General features: G+C 44.1%; 1 protein-coding gene across 1 annotated transcript in view; it reads left to right on the top strand.

Annotated features, from left to right (window-relative positions):
* ATP10B (ATPase phospholipid transporting 10B (putative)) overlaps positions 1-4,987 on the top strand; it is a 118,994-nt gene extending 114,007 nt beyond the window's left edge. Inside the window, exon 22 of the mRNA XM_061188412.1 lies at positions 4,528-4,987. Within this exon, the coding sequence (XP_061044395.1) occupies positions 4,528-4,987 (460 nt within the window). The remainder of the gene's footprint in view (positions 1-4,527) is intronic.
* Positions 4,988-26,402: the final 21,415 nt, after the last annotated feature.

The raw sequence follows: 26,402 nt of genomic DNA, 5'->3' as shown, positions 1-26,402 counted from the left end.
CACCTACCTCCCTCAGGCTGAAACAGACCCCCCTCGCTCATGTGTTCCCATGACCTGGGTCTATCTGTCACTACTACCTTTAGCCCACATTATCTGTTTTATCTGTTTGTCTTGGTCTGACCATTAACTCCTGGAAGGAAGGTATCTCCGTATCATTATATAACCCACAGCTAGCAGAGTTCTTGTCACGTAGGCTGCCCTCAGAGATAAATGAGAAAAAGATGCTAAAGCAACAGAAAGATGAATAAAACAGAACTCTTGCTCTCAAGAAGTCTACAACCCAGTGGACAATTCAGACAGAAGTTTGATCGTAATACAGGTGAAAGTAACTAGTATTAAAAGAGGGCCCTGGGACTGAAGAGTGGGAAGCAATTAAGCACAAGCCTCAGAGGACATTATTTCCCACCCACCCCCTTTCTCAGCCCAACCCCTTGGGAGACAGAGCCTGGGAGAGACCATGAAGGTCCTGCCCTCATTGGAAAAGGGCATCAAATATGTGGGTTAAATATTTTTGTTCACACTTTTAACACGGTTAAAACATGGGTTAAACACGGTTATAAGATCACCTCTGACCAAGGACTGACCTCCTCTGTTCTGTGTCTTATTTGGGGTATGGAAAGAGCAAATCATCAGCCAAGGATTCTTGTCCTACCCTTGGCTAGAAGACATATTTGGAGCCAGAGGCTACCAGCTTGATGAGGGTTGTTGAAAAGTATGAACGTTCTTGGAAAAGAATGAACACTCAACATTACAGCTTGTTAAACAAATGAGGGACAACTTAGGGAAAAGTCAGCAAATATTTTCTTGCCAGTTACCATAGTGCGTAAGTTAAATCTCTGCTTATTCTATATTATCATCATAAACTTGAATTCCTGTTTAATTCTGTTGCCTAAGAAAGGCGAAGAGATTTCCTTTGACAGAGAAAGGATTATTTTAATAGCTCCAAGGACTGTTGAGTTGTAACCTTAGAACAATTAATTTTTGTTACAGAAGTCTACATGATAGAATGTTTGGTATAGAAAACTCTATTTGTTCACTTAAAGATGTAAGCTGTACTTATAATAAGATTGATTTCACTCACCAAGCTTGTGATCATTAGCCACTAACCGTGACCTCACTTATCTCGGTCTAATTACTTCAACCAGTATAAAGGAACTATATGGATTCTCTTAAACTAAAAGAAAGTAAGTTTCTTTTGTTTTATCTCTTAAATAACTAACACACAAACTTTAAAACACAATGCAGCATCGTAATTCGCTGCAATAGAGCCCTTGGACACTCTTCATTTAGCTTCAGTAACACAGAACTCTCTTGGTTTTTCTCCTACTTCTTCTTTGTTTCCTTTGCTGGTTCATGTCTTTGACATGGTGTATTGTCAAGCCTTTGTCCTAGGTTCTTTTCTTTTGTCTTCTCACTTTAATTCTTTCCATAAACATAGCAACCACTATTGTGAAGTTAAATATCATTTTTCACAAATGAATCTCTAATATAAACTCCCAGCCCAGATCTTTCTAGTTACCTATGCCTCACCAGCACTGGGCCTGCTACGTCTGAGAAAAGTGGGAGACATCTATAATTTAATTTGCTATCTACCTTCTGTCACCACCACCATCCCAGAAACCTGGCTCTCTTCCCGAGTTCCTTTCATCCACTGTGACCCACTTAGGATCAAGGCAGGCCCATGAGACTTATCCTTGATACCACGCACCACCACACGCCCCTCTCTCGCCCATCACCAAGACCTGACAATTTTATCTGCTAACCTATTTCTCAGTAGGTATTTCCATCTGCTATTTCCATTTCTACAGCCACCACCATGGATAGGTTATAAGACTTTCATTCCGAATTACTTCAATAGTCTCCTATTGGGTTTTACTCTAATCCATTATCATTGTGTCAAAGTGTAATCGTGTCATGTTCATAACTTTCCAAGGCCTTCCCAAGGCCTTTACAATCATGCACAAAACCCAAAACATTCCCCATGGTCCTTGCCTGCTCTGACCCTGCCAACCCCTCTGTGTCCTATTCCCTCACTCTCCACACTGCAGCCACTGAGCCCAGGATTTGGTTCTCACCCCCTCTTTGCCTGGCTTCCTCCTATGCATCCCTCAGTCCTCACCTTTAATGTTTCCTCCTCAAGGAAGGTCTCTTGCACCAGATCACGTGTTTGACACTCTCACTGCTCCTGCGGCTTCTAACTCTGTTCCTGTGCTTCCTGACAGCAAGATTCCTGTCAGTCTGGTTCCCAGCTTAATAATCCCTTGGGGCTTGGCCCATTGTAGGAACTTGACAGGTATTTGTTCACTAAATGGACAGAGAGGGAAATTGGTAGCTTGAGGGAATGTTTAAACTGAGAAAATTTCAGTTTCCCGCAAGAAGTTGAGTCTTTCCTGAAACACATATGTATGGCCACCTGCACTGCCTCCCTGGGTGAGATGAGAAAGAATGGGGAAAAGTTTCTGATTCCGTAGGATCTACTGTGGTCTTCAGAAACCGCTGCTCACTTTGAGATCATCCTGAATCTTTTAGACATAATAGAAGGATGGGAGCCTCTCTGCTTATAAGGCTTTAGAAATAAAAAAAAAAAAAAATTTAAGGATTATTTTTGGGAAAGACCTTAGATGTCCTCTGGACCAACTGGATTACGTTTTAGATAAACTGACACCCAGAGAGGGCGTATGAGCTGCCCAGCATCACAAGATGGTATATGCTTCTCCATAGATCACATAGTTTTAGTTACCTTCTTACCTAAACTTGGAACAGGAAAATATTCTAGGCACATATAGAGAATCAGGGGATTCCAGAGTCCACTACAGGCTACAGGAAGCTTGGCAGGGGAAAGGAACCTTGAGTTAACCATCAGGGAGATCTATCAACTTCTCGGGAGACCTTAGGAAACCCATCTCATCACTTGGGACCTCAGTATCTTCATCTGGAAAATAGTGATAATACACTGATGCTGTGAAGCTAGCATAGCCTGTGGATTCAAGAAAGGAACGTATTGGGAAACTACTTTAAAATTATTAAGTTCCACAAAGAGTTGACATTCCAAAGCAAGTAAATTTGCCTAAATTAGAACAGCTCAGAAATAGAATGGACTGCCTCATGCATGGTAGATGAGAGAAAAGCCTCAGAATCCAGAGCACTTGGTCTTGACCACTGTGTGGCTCTGGACAAATCATTCAGTCTCTCAGTGCCTCAGTTTCCATGTCTGTACATAGCAGGAAACAAAAGTACCAACCGCATGGGATTTGGGGGAGAATAATATGAGTTAATAACATGTAAAGCACTTAGAATAGTCCTGGTACCTAACAAATGTTAGCTGTTATATTTTGTTGTTGAACTCCCCAGTACCAGAGGTGTACAGGCATAGATTTGATCCATCAGTCAAGAGAGTGGCAAAGATGATCCTTCCCGAATAAATGCTGGAGAGGGTGTGGAGAAAAGGGAACCCTCTTGCACTGTTGGTGGGAATGTAAATTGATACAGCCACTATGGAGAACAGTATGGAGGTTCCTTAAAAAACTAAAAATAGAACTCCCATATGACCCAGCAATCCCACTATTGGGCATATATCCTGAGAAAACCATAATTCAAAAAGAGTCATGTACCACAATGTTCACTGCAGCACTATTTACAATAGCCAGGACATGGAAGCAACCTAAGTGTCCATCGACAGATGAATGGATAAAGAAGATGTGGCACATATATACAATGGAATATTACTCAGCCATAAAAAGAAACAAAATTGAGTTATTTGTAGTGAGGTGGATGGATCTAGAGTCTGTCATACAGAGTGAAGTAAGTCAGAAAGAGAAAAACAATTACCGTAGGCTAACACATATATATGGAATCTTAAAAAAAAAGGTTCTGAAGAACCTAGGGGCAGGACAGGAATAAAGACGCAGACGTAGAGAATGGACTTGAGGATACAGGGAGGGGGAAGGGGAAGCTGGGACGAAGTGAGAGAGTGGCATGGACATGTATACACTACCAAATGTAAAATAGACAGCTAGTGGGACACTGCCACATAGCACAGGGAGATCAGCTCGGTGCTTTGTGACCACCTAGAGGGGTGGGATAGGGAGGGTGGGAGGGAGACACAAGAGGGAGGAGACATGGGGATATATGTATATGTATAGCTGATTCACTCTGTCATACAGCAGAAACTAACACACCATTGTAAAGCAATTATACTCCAATAAAGATGTTAAAAATAAATGAAAAATTTTAAAAAATTCTATTTAAAGTGCCATCATTACGAACTAAGAGGTAGTACAAGCATTTATGAGAAGGAAGTTCAATCAAAAAAGGCTTCCCCAAGGAAGTACCCCATGATTCATGCAGTCATTAAAGGCCAATACATGGTAACCTTTTCTTTATAATAACTAACATTAAATTACCATTGTTTGAAAAAAAAAGATGATCTTTCCCTGGGCAGGGAGTTGGATTCTAAGGACCCTTTCAATGCTGAAATTCAAAAAGTCAGAAGTCAGAAAATATCTTTATTCTGTTATTTCCCACCAGGTACTTTTTCCTGGCTCTACAAGGGACATATGGGAAGTCTCCGATCTTAAAAGCTCAGAAAATTGACAAACTCCCCATGGACAAAAGAGAGCTGGAAATCCAGAGTTGGAGAAGCCGACAGAGGCCTGCCACTGTCCCTGGAGAGGCCCAGCCCACCCACCGTCCAGGGCCACCTGCCCCAGAACAGAGCTTCAGAGCCAGCACCCCGAAGAGCTCGAGCCCTATGGAGTGCAAGTCCGAGGAGGACTGGGTGCTGCCCGGAGAGAGATGCAGTGGGGACCACATAAGGGATGACCCGTGCTCACGGGACTCCTGGGCTAAATTCTCATCTGGGGAGCACCTTCTCCTGGAGCCTAGTAGGATGATGGCGTCCGGAGCCTACTCAAGTGGACAGACTAACTCGAACCGGCCCTTCAGCCAGGGCAGCCATCGCCGATCCCAGAGTTCACTGACCATGTGAGGGGCCTGCAGAGATCTGCACAAACTCAGAGGAGGCCGCCTAATCACTGGCTTAATTAACCACGACTCTTCCTCTTCATGAAGGGAAGAATGTGCCCGTCTTATCCTCTTCTCCCCACCAGGCTTGACTTCCTTAGAGGAAGTGCTGGCCCCAAGGGGTCTGACAAAAAAGGACTGGAAACCAGTCGACCTCTAGTTTTCTCCTGCTGCCAGGCAGCACTTCTTGCAAAAGGTTTTTTATAAGGAGGCTATATTTCTATTGCATTGAGTTTTTTTCATTTTTTAACCCAGAGACATTCTTTGACCCTCTAGATAAGTACAGCCTACAACCCAATGCAACTGGGCCATCAGTTTCCCAGATGCCAAGAAGTGTAGCGAGCCAGCCAATATCTCAAGATCTGGAAGTTTCTGGGATTGTCAAACCATCACCTCACCCCTCGGTGTCAAGAGTTCAAGTTTCAGAAGAGTCTCATACACGCAAGTGCCTCATCTCAAGTGTATTGCAGGGATGGTCATGTCGGGGTTAACACCCCTTCCCTTCTCAGAGTTGGCTCTGCTCTAAACCAAAGAAAATCACATCTAAAGATTAAAATCAGATTTGAACTCAGAGCCACAGACACTTCTGAGGGTCATAAGGCCCCAGCTAGTGTAAGAGGCAGAAAGAACATAAGCATGTGAACGCGAACAGACATAAGCCCGTGAAGCAGAAACTCCACGCTTCAGCTAATAGGCTACATGTCCCACAGCCTGGGGAATCTACCAAGAGGGCATGGGCAGCACTCTTCTTTTAAAGATATTTACTTTATTTATTTTTAAATAAAAGTACAAATATGCCCCACTTTTCAAAAGTTTGCCTTAAGCCATTTCACTTTTACCAAAGACCTACATTTGTACCTGTTGTTGCTAACCGAAAGAAATCCAAAGAGTTGAATTTCTTTCTGCTTTTACCCCCCAAAAAAGGTGAAAAGTGAAAATAGCGCTCAGCCTTTATTTTGCAGCCAGCGGTTATAGAGCACTGAGCACTGAGTGGCACCACCCAACTCCTTCCCCAGGAACTGCACTCAGCATCTCGGAATCAAACCGCCATAGCTTTGAACTGTGTCTAAGCAGCTGTGCTTTACCTGGATTTATCCAGATATTTTGTGCATCCATTAGCAAGCTGTGTTCTAAGGTAATTGCTTCTTTGTTTACGCTATTTCAGCTTACGAAAATTTTCATAGTAATGCTCTACTTTCAGATAGCAGGGGAAACCTGTACCCATTCCTCATTCAACTCTCAGAAAAGGAAAACTCTTAAGATCAGACCTTTACACAGCTGCACCCAGAATAGACGACCCACATGACAGAGCAACTCTGAGCCCAAACAAACAACATCTGAAAGAGTAGGACCAGTGTCAAACCCCATTGATTAAGCTTATCCCAGAATATCACAGGCTTCAGCTGAATTAGGGAGAGCCAGAGGAAGTCTCACTTCACAGGGAAAAGAAGGATTACATAGACTTCTTATCCCTAGAGGTCAAAAATGCAAAAGAGCTCAAAACAGTGTTGGAATAAAAGAATGGATGATAGGATTCTAATACACTGTCAAGAGAAGTGAGGTCTACCATGGGCAAGGATAGCCTGTCCCTAGTCTTTTAAGGTGAGCCAGGGAGGACTACTGAACCCTCCCGCCTTAAGGTGGTGCCTATATATGTCAGGCAAAAAGTACAAGGGTGGGAACAAGTGGCAAGTTACAGCCACCCCGTGAATTGACTTATCACTTGAGTAACTTCTCAGCAGAAGTGCCCAAAAAGAGCTCAACAATCAAGCTGGCACATGGCAGACTGAGCTGGTCCTCTGACCATCCTGCTGGCAAACCTTAACTGGAAGGGCCATTTGGGACATCATCCTAGAGTCAATATACTGGATCTCTTTCACTGACTTTGCCACATAATGATGCCAGCACTGACCAGCTGGTGGGTCTTCAGGGGAATCCTTCATGAGGATTGCTAGAGGAGGAGCAGATAAACACATCAGGCAAAGCAGTAATGATATAAATTGTCCCAAATGAGGGGACTGAGCCAAAGCTTGGATCTCAGGGTCCTTCCTTTCCCCCGTATGATTCCCGCTCACTCCTGAAAGCCAGATGAGACAGGTAGGATGTTTCAGAAAAGAACAGAATCGTGGGAAGAACACTGGCCTCAGGAGGTGGGGGTGGGAGTCTTTTCTCTGCCCCGTATTCTCTAGGAGCTAGGAGCACTGACGTAGCATGCTTCACCTGCAAATTAGGTTAGAACTGCCCTACCTCCCAGGCTTGGCATAAAGATCAAGTCCAAATTACACGGGGTTGTTAAAACCCTTTGAAAGCTGTAACACCCTTGATAATAACACAGGGATTTTTATTCCAGAACTAAGAGGAAGCGAGGTCATGGGAAGTTGAGAAAACATCGGACCCCTGTACCTAAATGCCAAAGCACACCCAACATTCTCGTGCTGCTCTCTTTCTTGCATGACCAACCATCCCAGTTTGCCTGGGCTTTTCCCAGTTTTAGCACTGAAAGCCCCACATCCTGGGAAACTCCTTAGTCCTGGGCCAACCAGGCCAACTGGTCACCTACTCTTGCCCTTTTTTGTTAAAGCAAACCAACAGTGACCGTCCAAGTACCATCTTAGGGGAAAGGGTTATAACAACTATTTCTCTGCAATGTAATGCTAATGACTGTACTTAATACATTTTTATACGTTCATGATGTTTTACAGGTTGACTGGAAATGTACTGTCCTTTATTAGAAGGAAAAAATAAACATGGTTTTCCATTGTTGCCTGCAGTCTGAGTACTACTGTCCATCCATCCTTCTTTACATTCACTCATTTATTCATCTATTCATCCACCCGTCTGTCCATTTATCTATCCAATAAACTTCTGTTAAGCCCCTACTAGATGCCTGACAATGTGCTTGGGGCTGTGAGGGACTCAATCTCTTTCTAAAGAAGCCCATAGCCTTGTTGGACATAGGATATCAGGAACATAATTGATCCAACAAAGAGTGTGACAAAAACCTAAACAGCTGTAAGCATGAGAAGCAGCACACATAGTCTCCTCTCTCTGAAACTGCAGCCTGGATACTCCCCTCTTTCTGGAAACCAGACACCAACCTCAAACTCATATTGATTAGATGCCTCTTTTCATCCACTCATTCAGCAAATACCAAGTGAGTGCCTGCTGTGCACAGCACCGTGGAGGGCAGCAAGGATAAAAGCCCAGCTCCTGCCCTCAAGGGACTTGAAATCTAGAAGGGGAGACAGACAATATTCAAGGAAATCAATAAATGTGATGATCAGACACAATGAAAGGGAGCAAAAATGGAGAGGAAGGGAGGAGGGCGATTCAGAGAGGACCTCTCCAAGGAGGAAACGTTTCAGCTGAGACCCCAACCATGAAAACAAGACAGCAGGGAAGGACCATTCCAAACGGAGAGAATTAAGTATGAAGGCCCTGAAAAAGGAAGAGTTTGGTATATTTAAAAGAAGAAGAAGAAGAAGGAGGAGAAGGAGAAGGAGAAGGAGAAGGAGAAGGAGAAGGAGAAGGAGAAGGAGAAGGAGGAAGGAGGAAGGAGGAAGAAAGAAGGAACAAGGAAGAAAGAAGAATAAGAAGAAAGGAGGTCAGTGGGACTAGAACGCAATAAGCAAGACGAAGTGCCCCGTGATGATGTTAGTAGTAACGACTGTATTTGCTTCATGTGTGCTAGGCGCTGATCTAAGTTCCCATTATTATGTAAACCTCAACGCAACCCTTCAAGGTAGGTACAGCAGTCCCCCTCATTCTAGGAGATTATGCGCCAAGACCCCCAGTAAATACCTGAAACCACAGATAGTACCAAACCCTAAATACACTATGTTTTTTCCTATACATACATACCTATGATAAAATTTATAAATTAGGCACAGTAAGAGAATATCCAAATTGCTGGCATCACTACTGTTGTGTTTGGGGGCCATTATTAAGTGAAGTAAGGGTGACTTGGACAGAAGACAAGACCCTCTGTCACTTGGTCCCTACCTGCCCCAGGACTGCAATACCAGGACCGTCGATAACTGAGACTAGAGCGCTACTAAGTGAGTAACGGGGGTTGCATATACTGCTCGGATACGCTGGAGAAAGGGATGATTCATGTCCCAGGTGGGAAGGCACAAGATTTCATCAAACTACTCACAAAATCATGCAATTTAAAACTTACAAATTCTTTCTAGAATTTTCCATTTGGTATTTTTGGGCCATGGTTGACCACAGGTAACTGAAACTGTAGAAAGCAAAATCATGGATAAGGAGAGACTACTGTACTATTATTCTCCCCTATTTCAGTCAGCTTCAGCAACATAACAAACCACCCCCAAAATAATTCATGTACTCACAATGCTGTGAGTGGGCAATTTGAGCTGGATGGCTGGGATCTCCTTCCATGTGGCCTCACATCCTCAGTGGCATCAGCTGGGCTTGTCACATGGCAGCAATGTCCTGAAAGAACAGAAGTTGCAAAGCCTCTTGACACCTAGGCTTAGAACTCACACATTATTACCACCACATTCCTATGGAAGCAAGTCACAAGGCCAGCTCAGTTTCAGGGGAGTGGGAAAGTATACTCCACCTTTAATTGGGGAAGCTGCAAAGAAATTTGAGATCCTATGTAATCTACCCCATCCCATTTACAGAGGGAGAAACTGAGGCAGAGAAATGTTCCATAAACATGGCACAGTAACACAATTAACAACTGGGGAGACGCCATTCCAATCCCAGGAGTCTGAAACCAGAGCCCATACTCTTAGCCACAGAGCTCCACAACTGTGAGATGGCACTGGAGGGGCAGGTAGGGACCAAGTGACAGAGGGTCTTATCTTCTGGACATTCTCTTGAGAGACAAAGTAGTGTGGTGCTTAGCAAGCCTGGACTCCATCCCCCCTCTGTCACAGACTGGCAATGTGACCCGGGGAGAGACCACACCATGTTCAGCTGGGTTGTTCACCCAGACAGAAGCTTCAGTAAGTAAGAAAGATACCAGCACCTAAGGGGAATTTGTGCCTGCATGGCCCTAAAATAGCTCCCCTGAGCTGATCACCCAGCCAGAACTCTCCATTCTGCACAGAGAGCCCCCAGAAGAAATCAATCACATAGGAGTGAATTCTTCCAGGTAACCAGCGAACAGGTCCCCAAGGCATCTGGGACCCGGGAAGGGTTCCATGGATGAAGGAAGTGGGACTGTCATCAGGGGCAGCCCCCCGAGTAGGCAGGCCTTGTGAGGGCACTAGGAGAAGACAGCGCCCAGCCCGGACTTCAGGCCGCCAGCAGTGAGGATTCGGGCATTTTCAGACGGGAGCCAGATTGGGAGCCTTTTTGTTCCAAGGTGTGCTGGTGCCACCTAGCATCTAGCATCGGCGGAGGAGCTGCCACACCTGAGGATTCCTCCTGCAGCTGGAGCAGGAATAACAAGGCGCAGGGGAAGCCGAGTTAGGAGTTGGAGGCCAGGTTTCAACTCTGGCCCTGCCCACAGTTTCTGCTGTGACTCTGGACAAATCCCTTGCCCGGGTTTCAACCTCAAACTGAGGTTCACTCAGATTCCCCAAACACTCAGGGTGGGAATTGGCCTGGTTCTAACATTCTGTGATTCTAAAAGCTATTTTGGGGAGGCTGGTTACAGTGGGGGAAGGACCTCTGGTAAATCAACGTACTGTTCGCGCAGCTGTTTTGAGTCTTGCGCGTGCGCATGCACACACCACACACAGAAAGATCCCATACGGGAGGGAGCCAGTGGTCTTGTTCTCTGATGTGTTCCCAGTGCCCTGCACATGTCAGAGCTCAGCAATATGGTGACTCTTGCTGTTGCAGACAATCATAGACGGGGGCTGGTTTCAGAGAGAGTAGAGAAGGAAGGAGGGCAGCAACCCTATTTGGGAAGATAATGCACCCGGGGAGGCGCCACGTTGCCTTTCTGAGATCAGTAGGTATTAAGGAATTGCAAACACCTCAGGAGCAGGCAGGGCAGCCGGCATTTCCAGCTGTCAGCAGGGAGCTGGAGCCAGGACGCTTCTCCCTCACACACTGTCAGCTCGCTCCAGGTGCAAAGGGGTGGACGAATAGGAAATTCACTCTCCTATAATCTCTGTCAATACCTCCACACCCCTCTGCAAACGTTAGCTGCTTGCTGTGTAAATAAAACACCAAGACCAGCTCCAATACCATGCACATCACCGCCCCTAAGCCCCTCCTCTGACCCCAAATTTAAACAGCCACCGTCTCTCCCCTGACTCCCAGGCTATCGAGGGAGCCAGCCCCTCACAGAGCAGGGCTGGAGGAAGGTAAGCTCAGGCACAACAAAACCCCAGACCACCTGGGAGGCACAGTATCCTCAGAGCCTGTTCTCAGACCCCAGTGCAGCAAAGGGAGGCTGCCTGACAGACACTTGACTGAACTTTGAGGGAAAGTGTTCTTTCTTCCGTGTCTTGAGCCCTTCCTACCCCAGCTCACCCATGTTCCCACAGGTTGAGGTGGGAGATATTCCTTAAGAGGCTGATTACAAAACTGAGGTGAGAGATAAGTGGCTGTGTGCACGGTCACGCAGTAATTTGGAGCTAGAGCAGAGACTGGAATTGGGGTCTCCTGACACCCCCCAAGGAGGACTCTTCAACCATCTCATCAGCTAGAGATGAACTGGCAGTCCCTTCCAGCTCTGCTTGCACATTTAAAAATGAGAAGATTAACCCAAAAGGGTAAAATTTTAAAATATCAGGCCACACAGCAGGTGAGCCAGCATAGATCTGTTTGACTATGAAATTCATATCGCCCTGTTTGCAAAAGGGCAGCCTGGGCGGTGAAGGATGGGACTATACCACTAAGAAGTCACCTCTCAGGGACTTCCCTGGTGGCGCAGTGGTTAAGAATCCACCTGCCAATGCAGGAGACACTGGTTCGAGCCCTGGTCCGGGAAGATCCCACATGCCATGGAGCAACTAAGCCCGTGTGCCACAACTACTGAGCCTGTGCTCTAGAGCCCACGAGCCACAACTACTGAGCCCGTGTGCCACAACTACTGAGCCTGCGCTCTAGAGCCCACATGCAACAGCTACTGAGCCCGCACATGTGCTGCAACTACTGAAGCCCGCGTGCCTAGAGCCCGTGCTCCGCAACAAGAGAAGCCACCACAATGAGAAGCCCGCGCACCGCAACGAAGTATAGACCCCACTCGCCATAAGAGAAAGCCCACACGCAGCAATGAAGACCCAATGCAGCCAAAAATTAATTAATTAATTAATTAATTTCTTTTTAAAAAGTCACCTTGGAGTTCTCTGGTCTGCAGAGGCAGAACAGAATTCTGAAGCTCCCCTAGCTGCTTCTTCTGAACCTCCAATCTTGCCTTTAAGACAACCCACCGTTCCCCGCCCCCGCTCCACACACACACACGAAAAAGCAGCATTTGTTCCTTTTACTGGATGCAAAAGACAAAAGTGTGAAGAGCAGCACACGTTTGCTTTCCCCATTTGTAACAGACTAGTATGTTGGACAGTGAGGGTTCTCTTTCAAGAAGGGAGTACAGAAACCCTGAGAGCTTAACGACTGCTAGGCTTCTAGCCAAGTCCTCCTCTTTTTAAGGAGCAAGGAACCAGAGAAGGGATAAAAGGCCCAAAGAGGGGATGTGAACTTGCTGGAGGTTGACGGTCACCTCTGCTACCCTCAATTGCCCCAGGTGGCCAGAGGAGAGAGATTTAGAAGATCAGTTCCATGTTGAAAATGGAGGGGCTTCCCTGGTGGCGCAGTGGTTAAGCATCCGTCTGCCAGTGCAGGGGACATGGGTTCGAGCCCTGGTCCGGGAAGACCTCACATGCCGCGGAGCAACTAAGCCCGTGTGCCACAACTACTGAAGCCTGCACGCCTAGAGCCCATGCTCCGCAACAAGAGAAGCCACCACAATGAGAAGCCCGCGCACCACAGGGAAGAGTAGCCCCCGCTCACCGCAAATAGAGAAAGCCCGCGTGCAGCAATGAAGACCCAACGCAGCCAAAAGTAAATAAATAAAATAAATTTTAAAATATATATTTAGAAAAAAAAAGAAAATGGAATCTCTGAGGTACCCTCAATAGGTGCTTTTACCAAATGGGCCCGTGGGTACCCTTCCAAGCAGGACCTCATGTCACCCTCCTGGCCTCACCATCGGCCCAGGATAAACCAGAGGATGTCATTCAAACCACGGTCTTAATGAACATCATGATCTAATGTGAGATCCCATCTTGGTAATTCATCTATTTTAAGAGGTCTTGGGGTCCTTCATCCCGAAGATAAAGCCGGCAGGGTGGCAGGCCAGAGGATATCGACATCTTTGGCCAAAAGACCCTTTCTTTAGAAGACCCTTGCTTCACCCCTTGGACATGACTGCCTACATATCAGGCAGCTCTTGTACAAATAGGAAATACCAATATACGCCCTTTCTTTTGTTCCCTGAAAATGATAATGTATTTTTCCACTTGGCTTCCTTATCCCATTTTATAGATGGGTAAACTGAGGCTTGATACCTTTCCCAAAAGTCAACAGGCAATTATGTGGCTAAGAGCCAAGATTCAACATCGAGGAGCCCAACTCCAGGGCCCAAAATATTAACCTCTAGGTTACACTCCTTCCACAATGCAGTGAAAAGAGACCTGACTGAATTAAGAGTCAGGAGATCTGATTCCCAAATCTGCAAATTTCTTATTGTGGGACTTTTTCCTCTCTCACTCTTCTCTATATGTAAAATGAAGAGGTTGGCCTGGAGACGACTAAGGCCACCACATTCTTCTGAATTCATGATTCTCCTCTGTAAGAACACATACTCAGTTGACTCCTAAATGCCCTTGAAGCTTCCACTCAAGCTATCAATAAGAAATCTTTTTTTCAGTAGATGTGTTTGAAACCAGACTAATCAGCTTTTCAAAAGGATAATTAACGCCACTACTAAGTCAACTGAAAACCTGCTGACTGGCTAAGCACTAGCAAACCACAAACATAGTTGGAAGGTGGTGGGTGGGCAGGGAGAGTAAGCAGGTGGCAGGGAAGGAATCTGAAGGATATTAAGATAACTCCTGGGCTTCCCTGGTAGCGCAGTGGTTAAGAATCCGCCTGCCAATGCAGTGGACACGGGTTCGAGCCCTGGTCCGGGAAGATCCCGTATGCTGTGGTGCAACTAAGCCCGTGAGCCACAATTACTGAGCCCACATGCCACAACTACTGAGCCCACGAGCCACAACTACTGAAGCCTGTGCGCCTAGAGCCCGTGCTCCGCAACGAAAAGCCACCGCAATGAGAAGCCCGCGCACCGCAATGAAGAGTAGCCCCCGCTCACAGCAACCAGAGAAAGCCCACGCACAGCAATGAAGACCCAACGCAGCCAAAAATAAATAAATAAATAAATAAATTTATTTTAAAAAATAAAAATAAAAATAACTCCCAAAGGAGATAAGCAAGAGCTGTGTGTTCTATTTATGACCCAACTCCTGAACCAGGTGTTCACTGAGCCCACATCGCCTGACCCTGACCTACCTTGCCGAGCTCAGAGCCTGCAATTGAGGGAATCAGGCTGCTTGCCATCCTAAACACATTTTACACTTTCTAACCTCTGTTCCTTTGGATGGGCCACTTCCTCTGCCTAGAACGCCTGATCAAAGCCCAAATCTCAAATTCAGACCTCTAACGACCACTTCTTCCATAAAGCTTTCCCTAGTCACTGAACTCTCAAACCTCTCTGCACACCACTTATGGAACTCAATACAGACTCGCGTCTTCTTTTTTTTAATCACTCCTGATAGAATGTCAGAGCCTGAAATCACAGGTCATTCCAGGGCTAGAACCAAGCCTTGGCCAATGATAGTAGCAGACTGGTTCATAAGAATGTTCTTTCATCTAGTCCTGACTACAAATCTAGGAGACAGAGGTGGGGAGAGACATTTCCTCTGCCTCTCTCATACCATGAGGTCTCTGTCTCAGCCTCCCACTCTTCTCTTCCCTATAGGCAAAGACCAGAGAATGATCCAATGGTCAGAGTGCCAGGAAAATCAGTGATTCTTGACGGCCTATATCTTAAAAGAGTTCCAGACACATCTGAGCTCTCCTGTGTCTCTCTTTCCTCCTTCCATAAGGTCAGCCAGCACACTAAGCTGAGACTCATCTCATGGAGAAAGCCAACCTCTCTTTCGTTCCCTTTTCTTTCTCCTACTTGGTTCACTGGGCTCAGTTATAAGTAAATTAGTTTTGTTCCCATTCTGCTAATGTTGCTTGTGGTACGAGTCTGGGAAGAACGGAGTAAGGGGAATTGGGAAGTGGAGGCCCACAGAGGGGAGAAATGATTGTCCATGTGGGATGCAGACATTCCTGAGTTCTAAGTCCACGATGCCAAAATAACATCAAACTTAATTCATATTTTTAATCCCCATTTTACAGGTAAAGCAAACTGAGACTCGGAAAAGTTAAACAGTTTACCTAAAGATGCTCTGTTAACAAGAGACAAAACTAGTGTTCCGAACCCCAGTGGGATTCCCAGCCCACTGTAATTAACAACCAGGGCAGCCTGGTCTTACGGAAGCATCAGGGCATGTGATTTGCCAGAATAGTCCTGTCTCACCAACTCCCTCAGGCTGTACTTCCAGCTACTTAAACTTTCCAGCCTCCTCCCCTTCCAGCTCCTCCACAGGCACCCCCTCCAAACACTGACACAGAGCATGGGAGGACTGGCACCCCGGACACCACGTTGACATTGGCCCAGCTCTAATTACAGCTCCAACAGCCTGCACCAAGCCTGTAGACAAACCACACCTGAGGCACATCAATTTCTGCCCCAGCTGGCTCCCACCATGGGCATGTTCACACCGTTGTGCTCAAAGGCGCCCTGCCTGAACCCCTGATGTGGGAGGAGTGCACCCAGCCCCTTTTCACTTCTTATTCTTAATTAGAAGTTCCATTAAAACCACTACAGCGATGAGGCGCACCCCAGGCAGCACACTTCAGGACAATTAGCACACCCCTCAGGTGGCTAAAATGGCCTCGGCCCTGGTCTGGGCGACATAATTGCACCAAAACATACAGCCTACCAGGAGGCTCCCATTTTAAGTGGAAAGAAACAATTAGTCACACAACCTATTGGGCAGTTAGAGCTGTAGGAAACTCTTCAGTATACATAATTTAAAAGTTTGCCAGGGGGTGAGATATATGGAAATTATCTCTTACCTATGGCTCCCTATTTTCGTAAGCAAACTTCTATCCCTGCCCACCCTACAGCCCGATGCTGTTAATGCTGTGTGTGTGTGTGTGTGTGTTTGTGTGTAGACGCCTGCTGCATAAAGGGACCGGTTATAATTATGTGCCTGGTTCACTGTGGACCCGAACAGCCCATTCCTGGAATGTGGTAAATAATCAGTGGGGCAAAGAGGTTATGGAGCCCCCATCTACCTCGCTGCCACTTTTGGAATCCCCAAGCCACTAATTAAAACCTGCCCCTAAGATAGCTCATGGCCGGGTCACCCTGGTGATTCTGAGGAATAAATAAAACGAGCAAATGGGAAGACCAGAAAGACCTCTCTGAACACCAGGAGAGTTGCAGAAAACCACCGGAGGCTCCCTGGCCTCTTTGTGAAGCCACACTTGGATTTCACAGGCAGAAGCATCTCATCTGCATTCATCATCCCTCTCCCGTTCTTGTGGCTGAACCATTGCGCCTTCCGCGGGCCAGCACCGCCACTATAATTAATATTCGACTGGCATTTCCACTGCATACTCAAAGCCTGTTCTTTCAGCCTTTTCAAATCCAATTCAGACCAAAGTCATCTTTGCCCTTGCAGTTTGGTTCGGGCGGCAGGGATTGTTAGGATTGCAGCTTACGGTTTATTAGCATTTATTGACCAGCCAAGGAGCCCCGCACGATACCAGTTGTCACTAGGTCTCTGACTCCCAAACTAAAATTAACAAGCCAGCGGGACACCAATTCTGGGGCAGAAAGGAGGCCGTTTCAGTGAGAATTATTATTTATGATTTTTTCATACAAAACTATGGATGAGTGGAGCCTTTGAAAAAAGGGGCAGTCAGGCTCATAGGATGTAGCCACTGTTTGATCCCTCACTTGAAAGTCTCCACAAACACCCTTCTGGCTTCATCACTTGTGGATCTAGAGGAAATGGTAAAGTATAAGGAGGCCTTGATTCAAATCCTGAACTAGTCCACTACATAACCTTCTGCAAATTACTTCCCAACTCAGGGACTCAACCTCTTATTCAAGATGAGAGTTAAATGGGATCAGTGGTGGTTAATCCATCTCCCTGGGGAGATGTGATCAGGATGGGGTAGGTTCCCTTCCCTACATTACCCAGAACAGCTCTCATTCTACCTGCTTCATGTACCAGGCTTTCCCCCAAGACTGGTTAAAACTCTTCTTTTTGATCTGTAGACTGCAAGTTCGAAGCCACTAGGTGATCTCTAAAATCCTTCATAGCTCTGGAGCATATGAAGTAGTAAGAACTGAAATGGTATAAGGAACCCACCATGCCAGCTGTATATTTTGAGTGATGAAGGAGACACGAGGGCCAAGCAAGAAGCAGATTAACACGGAATCCCAGCAAAGCAGAGAAAACACCCAGAGATGATACTAATGACTGTAGATAGAAACTCAGAGCACAGGGGAGCTGAGAACTGATTTGAGTGATGTGTAGGCTTTCTTTAATAACTAAGATAGCTCAGCATCATTCTGTGGCAGATTTCCTGGGAAGATGGAAGGCCCCTTTATCCAGGCTGACAGGTCCAGACTGATAAGACTTTCTACCCCTTCTCTCTTGAATGGATGCATTGCTCACCCATGCAAGCTTTGAAAATAGGGCATATATCAGCTCCTTGGCTGAAAATCTTCTAAAGACAAATTCTGAAACCTAAAAGAAATCTCCATGGGTATTCCAGGATGAAAACAAATGACTCTGGTTAATGAAAGCCTGGCAAACCCACACAACCAGCAACAACAGAAAAAGTTAACTTTTGAAACAGAAAAAGAGAACATCAGCTCAACTTCCAGTTAAATGAGGTGGATTAACATACACATTTACCTCCACTTTCTCCTAAAATTCCACTAGAATATGAGTTAAGGGAGTAGAAAGGTGTAAATCCTCAAGAACAAAGAGAAAAGGAGCAAACTAAAAACAAAGAGTAAAAAAAAAACTTAGGAAAATGGAAAAGAAATAAGGGAAGGGTAACTGGATTACACTTCAGCTGTCTACTCTCTGCAAAGGACCTGCAGGGTGAGAAACCAACATGAATCCTAGCAGTGCCTACCAACAGACCTCAGAGGTTTGGGAATCAGAAGCACCAGGTAACTCTGAAAATGGGGATCCAGGGAGTAGAGAGCTGAAAACAAGGTGTTTCAAAGCCTGAGCCAGCTCCCCTACTCCAACCAGTGCAGACATGGAACCTCCATTCCCAAAACCAGGTGGGAGGTTGAAATGAAGATTCTGCAGGAGGTACCATCAGCAGAGCACAGGCTGAGAGCAAGGTCCTCCCTGATCAAAAGGTTAGGCCCTCAGCTCTTAGAATGCAGGCAGCCCCAAAGCCAAGGCCCCTCCCAAACAGGAGATTGGAGAACTCTTTTTTGGTAAGCTGACTAGCCCAAGAGAAGAGATTTTCAGGTAATATCATCAAAAGAGGGCAGGCAGAAGACATGGAAGCAACCTAAGTGTCCATCAACAGATGAATGGGTAAAGAAGATGTGGTATATATAAACACACACAGTGGAATACTACTCAGCCATAAAAAAAGAACAAAATTTTGTCATTTGCAGCAGTGTGGATGGACTTGGAGGGCATTATGCTAAGTGAAATAAGTCAGACAGAGAAAGACAAATACTGTGCAATATCACTTATATGTGGAGTCTAAAAAACACAACAAACTAGTGAATAAAACAAAAAAGAAGCAGGCTCACAGATATAGAGAACAAACTAGTGGTTACCAGTGGGGAGAGGGAAGTGGGGAGGGGCAACAGAGGGGTAGGGGAGTGGAAAGTACAAGCTATTGGGTGTAAGATAGGCTCAAAGATGTATTGTACAACATGGGAAATATAGCCACTATTTTGTAATAACTGTAAATGAAAAGTAACCCTTAAAATTGTATAAAAAATAAAAAATAATAATTTAATAAAAAAGAAGGCAGGCGAGTCATCATTTGAAAAGCAAACTGTGTCCAAGACCCACTGTTTCCCTCTGCCCTAGAGAGACACAACCCAACACTGTTCTGTTTGGAATTCCACCGCCAGCACCATTAGCTGAACTCTACCTAGAGTATGGTGAATGGAGGCTTTAATTGAATCTACCCCATTTCATTGGCAGGGAGCGGGGGGGATGAGGGAAATCAGTAACATACCTTATTATGGTAGGTTTTGCTGAGTGGAGGTGTACAAGCACAGGGCGAGGGTGAAATGCCACAGAATGAGAGAGCAGAGTCTTTTTTTAATATTGGAGATTTGTGATTTAAAAAAGAAGGGATACAAAAGATGGCTTGCAAGGAAGAACTACTCCAGGGAGAAGGACAAGATGTATAAAGGTAGGTCCCTCTTCTAATCCCCATGCACAATCTTTAGTTAAATGTCACTACTCCTGGACACTCCTTGGAGCTGTATCTACTTGGGAGATGGATCAAACTTCCATGTCCTACCTCAAAGGGGCATCAGGAAAGAACAGAGGCTGCCACATCCAGACTACCCAGTTATTTGTCTGCATCCCACCAGCATGTCTTGGTTGAGAATCGCTCATTTTAAAAATGGTCGAAAAGACCACCCCCTCAAATGAAACCGCCTGCAGATAAGCACCAAGGACACCCCAATGTCTTTGCATGCAGTGTAACTTAATTCATTTTGGCATTCTCTGAGGAGAAAATTCTACCCTTTTTCTTGCATTTAAATTAAGAAAGTGCAGCAAATGTCAGTGAGGATGTGGAGAAAAGGGAAACCTCATACACTCTTGGTGGGAATGTAAATTGGTGCAGCCACTGTGGAAAACAGTGCGGAGGTTTCTCAAAAAACTAAAAATAGAACTACCATATGACCCAGCAATTCCTCTCCTGGGTATATATCCAAAAAAATAAAAACACTAATTTGAAAAGATACATGCACCCCGATGTTCATAGCAGCACTATTTACAATAGCCAAGATATGGAAGCAACCTAAGTGTCCATCAACAGATGAATGGGTAAAGAAGATGTGATATACCTGAAGAAAAAGAACAAAGCAGGAGGCATAACCTTCCCAGACTTCAGACAATACTACAAAGCTACAGTAATCAAAATGGCATGGTATGACAAAAATAGACATATGGATCAACGGGACAGAATAGAGAGCCAGAAATAAACCCACACACCTGCAGTCAATTAATCTTCGACAAAGGAAGCAGGAATATACAATGGGAAAAGTCTTTTCAGCAAGTGGTGTTGGGAAAGTTGGACAGCTGCATGTAAATCAATGAAGTTAGAATACATCCTCTCACCATACACAAAAATAAACTCAAAATAGCTTAAAAACTTAAATATAAGACATGACAGGGCTTCCCTGGTGGCTCAGTGGTTAAGAATCCACTTGCCAATGCAGAGGACACGGGTTCGAGCCCTGGTCCGGGAGGATCCCACATGCCGCGGAGCAACTAAGCCCGTGTGCCACAACTACTGAGCCTGCGCTCTGGAGCCCGCAAGCCACAACTACCGAGCCCACGTGCCACAACTACTGAAGCCCGCGTGCCTGGAGCCCGTGCTCCGCAACAAGAGAAGCCACCGCAGTGAGAAGCCTGCGCACAGCAACGAAGAGTAGCCCCCGCTCACTGCAACTAGAGAAAGCCCGCACAGCAACGAAGACCCAATGCAGCCAAAAATAAATAAAATAAACTTAAAAAAAAAAAAAAAAAAAAAAGACATGACACCAGGACTTCCCTGGTGGTTCAGTGGGTAAGACTCCACACTCCCAATGCAGGGGGCCCAGGTTCGATCCCTGGTCGGGGAACTAGATCCCACATGCATGCCACAATTAAGAAGTCTGCATGCTGCAACTAGCAGATCCCGCATGCCACAACTAAGACCTGGCGCAGCCAAAATAAATTAAAAAAAAAAAAGACATGACACCATAAAACTCCTAGAAGAGATCATAGGCAAAACATTCTCTGACATAAATCATACCAGTGTTTTCTTAGGTCAGTCTCCCAAGGCAATAGAAATAAAAACAAAAATAACAAATGGGAACTAATCAAACTTACAAGATTTTGCACAGCAAAGGAAACCATAAACAAAACAAAAAGATAACCTATGAACTGGGAGAAAATATCTGCAAATGATGTGACCAACAAGGGCTTAATTTCCAAAATATACAAACAGTTCATACAACTCAATAACAAAAAAACAAACAACCCAATCGAAAAATGGGCAGGAGACCTAAATAGACATTTCTCCAAAGAAGAATACAGATGAACAACAGGCACATGAAAAGGTGCTCAACATTGCTAATTATTAGAGAACTGCAAATCAAAACTACAATGAGGTACCACCTCTCACCAGTCAGAATGACCATCATTAAAAAGTCTACAAATAACAAATGCTGGAGAGGGTGTGGAGAAAAGGGAACACTCCTACACTGTTGGTGGGAATGTAAGTTGGTGCAGACATTATGGAAGACATTATGGAGGTTCCTCAGAAAACTAAAAATAGAAATTCCATATGATCCAGCAATTCCACTCTTGGGCATATATCCAGACAACTATAATTTAAAAAGATACATGCACCCCTATCCTCACAGCAGCACTATTCACAATAGCCAAGACATGGAAAGAAGCTAAATGTCCATCTACAGATGAAAGGATAAAGAAGATGTGGTACATATTAACTCAACCATTAAAAAGGATGAAATAATGCCATTTGCAGCAACATGGATGGACCTAGAGATTGTCATACTGAGTGAAGTAAGTCAGAGAAAGAGAAATATTGTATGATATCACTTATATGTGGAATCTAAAAAAAAAATGATGCAAATGAACTTATTTACAAAACAGAAACAGACTCAAAGACTTAGAGAACGAACTTACGGTTACCAGGGGGGAAGGGTCAGCGGAAGGGATAGTTATGGAGTTTGGGACTGACATGTACACACTGCTATATTTAAAATGGATAACCAACAAGGACCTACAGTATAGCACAGGGAACTCTGCTCAATATTATGTAACAACCTAAATGGGAAAAGAACTTGAAAAGGAATAGATACATGTATATGTATAACTGAATCACTTTGCTGTACACCTGAAACTAACACAACATTGTTAATCAACTATACAGTACTCCTGTATAAAATAAAAAGTTTAAAAAAAAAAAAACTATACATCCTTCAGGAAAAAAAAGAGATGATATATTGGGTTGGCCAAAAAGTTCATTTGGGTTTTCCTGTAAGATGTTACATATATACACTTCTCAGCCGTAAAAGCGAATGAAATAATGCCATTTGCAGCAACATGGACGCAACCAGAGATTATCATACTAAGTGAAGTAAATCATAAAGAGAACGACACATACCATATGATATCACTTATATGTAAAATCTAAAATATGACACAAATGAACAGGTCTACAAAACAGAAACAGACTCAGGGACATAGAGAACACACTTGTGGTTGCCAAAGAGGAGGGGGTTGGGGGGGATGGAGCAGGAGGTTGGGGTTAGCAGACGTGAGCTATTATATACAGAATGGATGGACAACAAGGTCCTACTGTATAGCACAGGGAACTATAGTCAATATCCTATGATAAACCATAATGGAAAAGAACATTAAAAAAAAGAATGTATATATGTGCATAACTGAATCACTTTTCTGTACAGCAGAAATTACCACAACATTGTAAATCAACTATACTTCAACAAAAACAAGTAAAAAGATGTGATATAGATATAACTATATAGACACACACACACACACACACACACACACACACACACAAAATGGAATACTACTCAGCCATAAAAAAGAATGAAATTTTGCCATTTGCAGCAACATGGATGGACTTGGAGGGCATTATAATAAGTGAAATAAGTCAGACAGAGAAAGACAAATACTGTATGATATCACATATATGGAATCTAATAAAACACAACAAACTAGTGAATATAACAAAAAAGAAGCAAACTCACAGATATAGAGAACAAACTAGTGGTTATCAGTAGGGAGAGGGGACAGGGGAGGGACAAAATAGTAGTACAAGAGTAAGAGGTACAAATTATTAGGTATAAAATAAGCTACAAGGATATATTATACAGCATGGGGAAAATAGCTAATGTTTCGTAGTAACTATAAATGGAGTATAACCTTTAAAAATTGTGAATCACCATGGTGTACACCTGTAACATATAATATTGTACATCAACTATACTTAAATAAAATTTTAAAAATTAAGAATGTGCAAGTGATTTCTGTACCGACACCCTTATATGAGAACGCTTTTGACCCTGTGTCCCTTAGAGATAGCTGTAGGGATAGTAGCTTGCTTGGAGCGTGCACAGCAATTTCTCCAGAAGGCCATCAGAGAAAGGAGAAGCATGTTGGAAGATGACGCTAAGTCACAACGATGACGTATCCTCTAGCTGTCAGAGCCCAGGCCACTGGTCTCCCTTCTAACATTCACAGCTCTTGGGCATGTGGTAAGTTCTTGGGGTTGAGAAGGATAATAAGAGTGACCATACTAATGACACGATTTATTGAACATTTACAGTATTCCAGGCACAGTACTAATGCTCTACATACAACTCTTCAGTTAATCTTTATGACATCTATACAAGGTATCACCATTTCTGTTTTATAGAGGAAACTAAGGTTCAGAAATATTAAACTATTTACTAATGGACACACAGCTAGTATGAGGCAGGCCTAGATTTTAACTTTAGTCCCTCCGATCCCATAGCCTGTCTGCTTAACCACCAAATTGTGGATTGTTCATTTTTAAGCTATCGCCACATCACTTACCTACTTAGAAAGTTTCAATGGCACCCTACTACCTACAACAGTGGTTCTCAACCCAATATTATATGTTCATCAAATTCAACGACTCATGGTTGCCTAGAGAGTCATACATAACTATCCAACTCTTGGAACGCTTTCTACATTTAGGTGCATGTTATCCATCTTTAAGAGACCAGCCAAGGTCACACCTCCTCTGAAGCCTTCTGTGAGGACTTTAGCCCCTAAAAGTTTCTGAAATGATTTTCTGTCCTCTGGGCTCCCCAAAGCCTTACTGAGTATCAGTCATTCTGCCTTTATAGTATGACACCTTATAAGTTAGCATTTTATGTATTGTATGTGTCATGGTCCCAGCACAAAGCACATTCACTTTAGAAAAATTTGAGGATTTTTTAATAAAGGGACTATTTACAAAGGTGTGGGAAGTCTAGAGGGAAACTATGGCAGCTAGTCTGAACCCCAAGTCTGGCAATAGAGGCCCCTATAACCACTCGCAGGCCTAAAAAAGGATGAGAAGAGGAAACAGTCGTCGCTAATGGGACCCAATACAAAGAAGGCTGCCTGGAGAGGGCTGCCTTACAGGAGCTGGGACTATCAGTTGAGGAATTAAATAACTCCGTAGAAAAGACTAAAACTCTAATTCAAAAAGATGCATGCACCCCAATATTCACAGCAGCACTATTTATAATAGCCAAGACATGGAAAAAACCCAAGTGCACACCAACAGGCAACTGGCTTAAGAAGATGTGAGATACACACACACACACACACACACACACACGAATATTACTCAGCCATTAAAAAAGAATGACATAATGCCATTTGCAGCAACATGGATGGACCTAGAGATTATCATATTAAGTGAAGTAAGTCAGCCAGAGAAAGACAAATATTATATGATCTCACTTACATGTGGAATCTGAACAATAATACAAATGAATGTATATACAAAACAGAAACAGTCTCACAGACATAGAAAACAAACTTACAGTTACAAAGGGGAAAGGGAAGGGATAAATTAGGAGTATGGAATTAATAGATACAAACTACTATACATAAAACAGATAAGCAAAAAGGATTTACTGTATAGCACAGGAAACTATATTCCATACCTTGTAATAACCTATAATGGAAAATAATTTTTTTAAGTATAAATATATATAAAAGTATATATATACATATATAAAACAATCACTTTGCTGTACACCTGACACTAACATAATATTGTAATCAACTATACTTCAATTTAAAAAAATCCCAGATGGGGAAAGACATAAATACATACAGACGTACATACATAAATCACTCCACAGGGTGAGAGACAGTGAACAAATACCTTGCCTTGCTCTCCTTCCTCCCTCCCTCCATCCATCTTTTGCCGATGCTCCTCACTGGCAGAAATTGACAGGAAGCTGAAGAGCAAGGGAACTCATAGATCAGTGGTTCTCAAATGTTAACATACATCAGGATCACCTGAGGGCTGTTAAAGATTCCTGGGCCCCACCCCCAGATTTTCTGATTCAATTGGTCTGGGGTGAATGGGGCTCAAGAATCTGCCACAAGATCACCATCAATGCTAGCATGATGCTGATTCCAGGACCAGACATTGAGAACAACTGCCAGAAACCCTACCCTAGAGGCCAGCCTCCTAGGGTACAGAACATGGTGGAAGGGGTGAAAAGTTGATCCTGAGGGGCAAAAGGAGAATATCCAGCACACACTCATTTATCCAATCTACACCGTTAGACCAGAGGTCAGCGAACCTTTTCTATAAGAGCCAGAAAGTAAATATTTCAGCCTTTGCAGGCCATATGGTCTCTGTTGCTACTGCTTAACTCTGTATTCATAGCACAAAATCTGTCATAGACAACACAAATTAATGAGCATGACTGTGTTCAATGACATTTGACTTTCATTCTTTATTTATAAAATTTTGTTGGGACTTTCCTGGTGGCACGGTGACACCCAATTCAGCCAAAAATAAATAAATAAATAAATTTATTAAAAGAAAAAAGCTCCTCCCATCAACAGGTGAAATCTGTTTCTCCATCTCTTGGGTCTGGGCCGGCTTTATGACTTGCTTAAGCCAGTAAATAGTAGCAAAAGCAATATGCCAGTTCTGATTTTAGACCTAAAGACCTTGCATGCTTCCTTTTGGAATCTCACTAAGCTTCTGCGTGAATGAGTCTCAGCTAGCCTGCTGGAGGATGAGAGACCTCACAAAGAAGCAAGTTTCCCAGCCAGCAATCAGTCAGACCACAGAACCAGAGCCACCTAGCTGGCCTGACACCCACCACAGATACATGAGGGAGACCAGCCAAGATCAGAAGAGCAATCCAGTTGTACACTAGACTGGGGAGCAATAACAAACAATTGTTCCTTTAAGCTACTAGTTTTAGGGTGTTCTATAACCCCACA

The sequence above is a fragment of the Eubalaena glacialis genome, chromosome 4 (genome assembly GCF_028564815.1).
Source record: "Eubalaena glacialis isolate mEubGla1 chromosome 4, mEubGla1.1.hap2.+ XY, whole genome shotgun sequence".
NCBI lineage: Eukaryota > Metazoa > Chordata > Mammalia > Artiodactyla > Balaenidae > Eubalaena > Eubalaena glacialis.
This window is presented reverse-complemented; position numbering and strand designations above follow the sequence as displayed.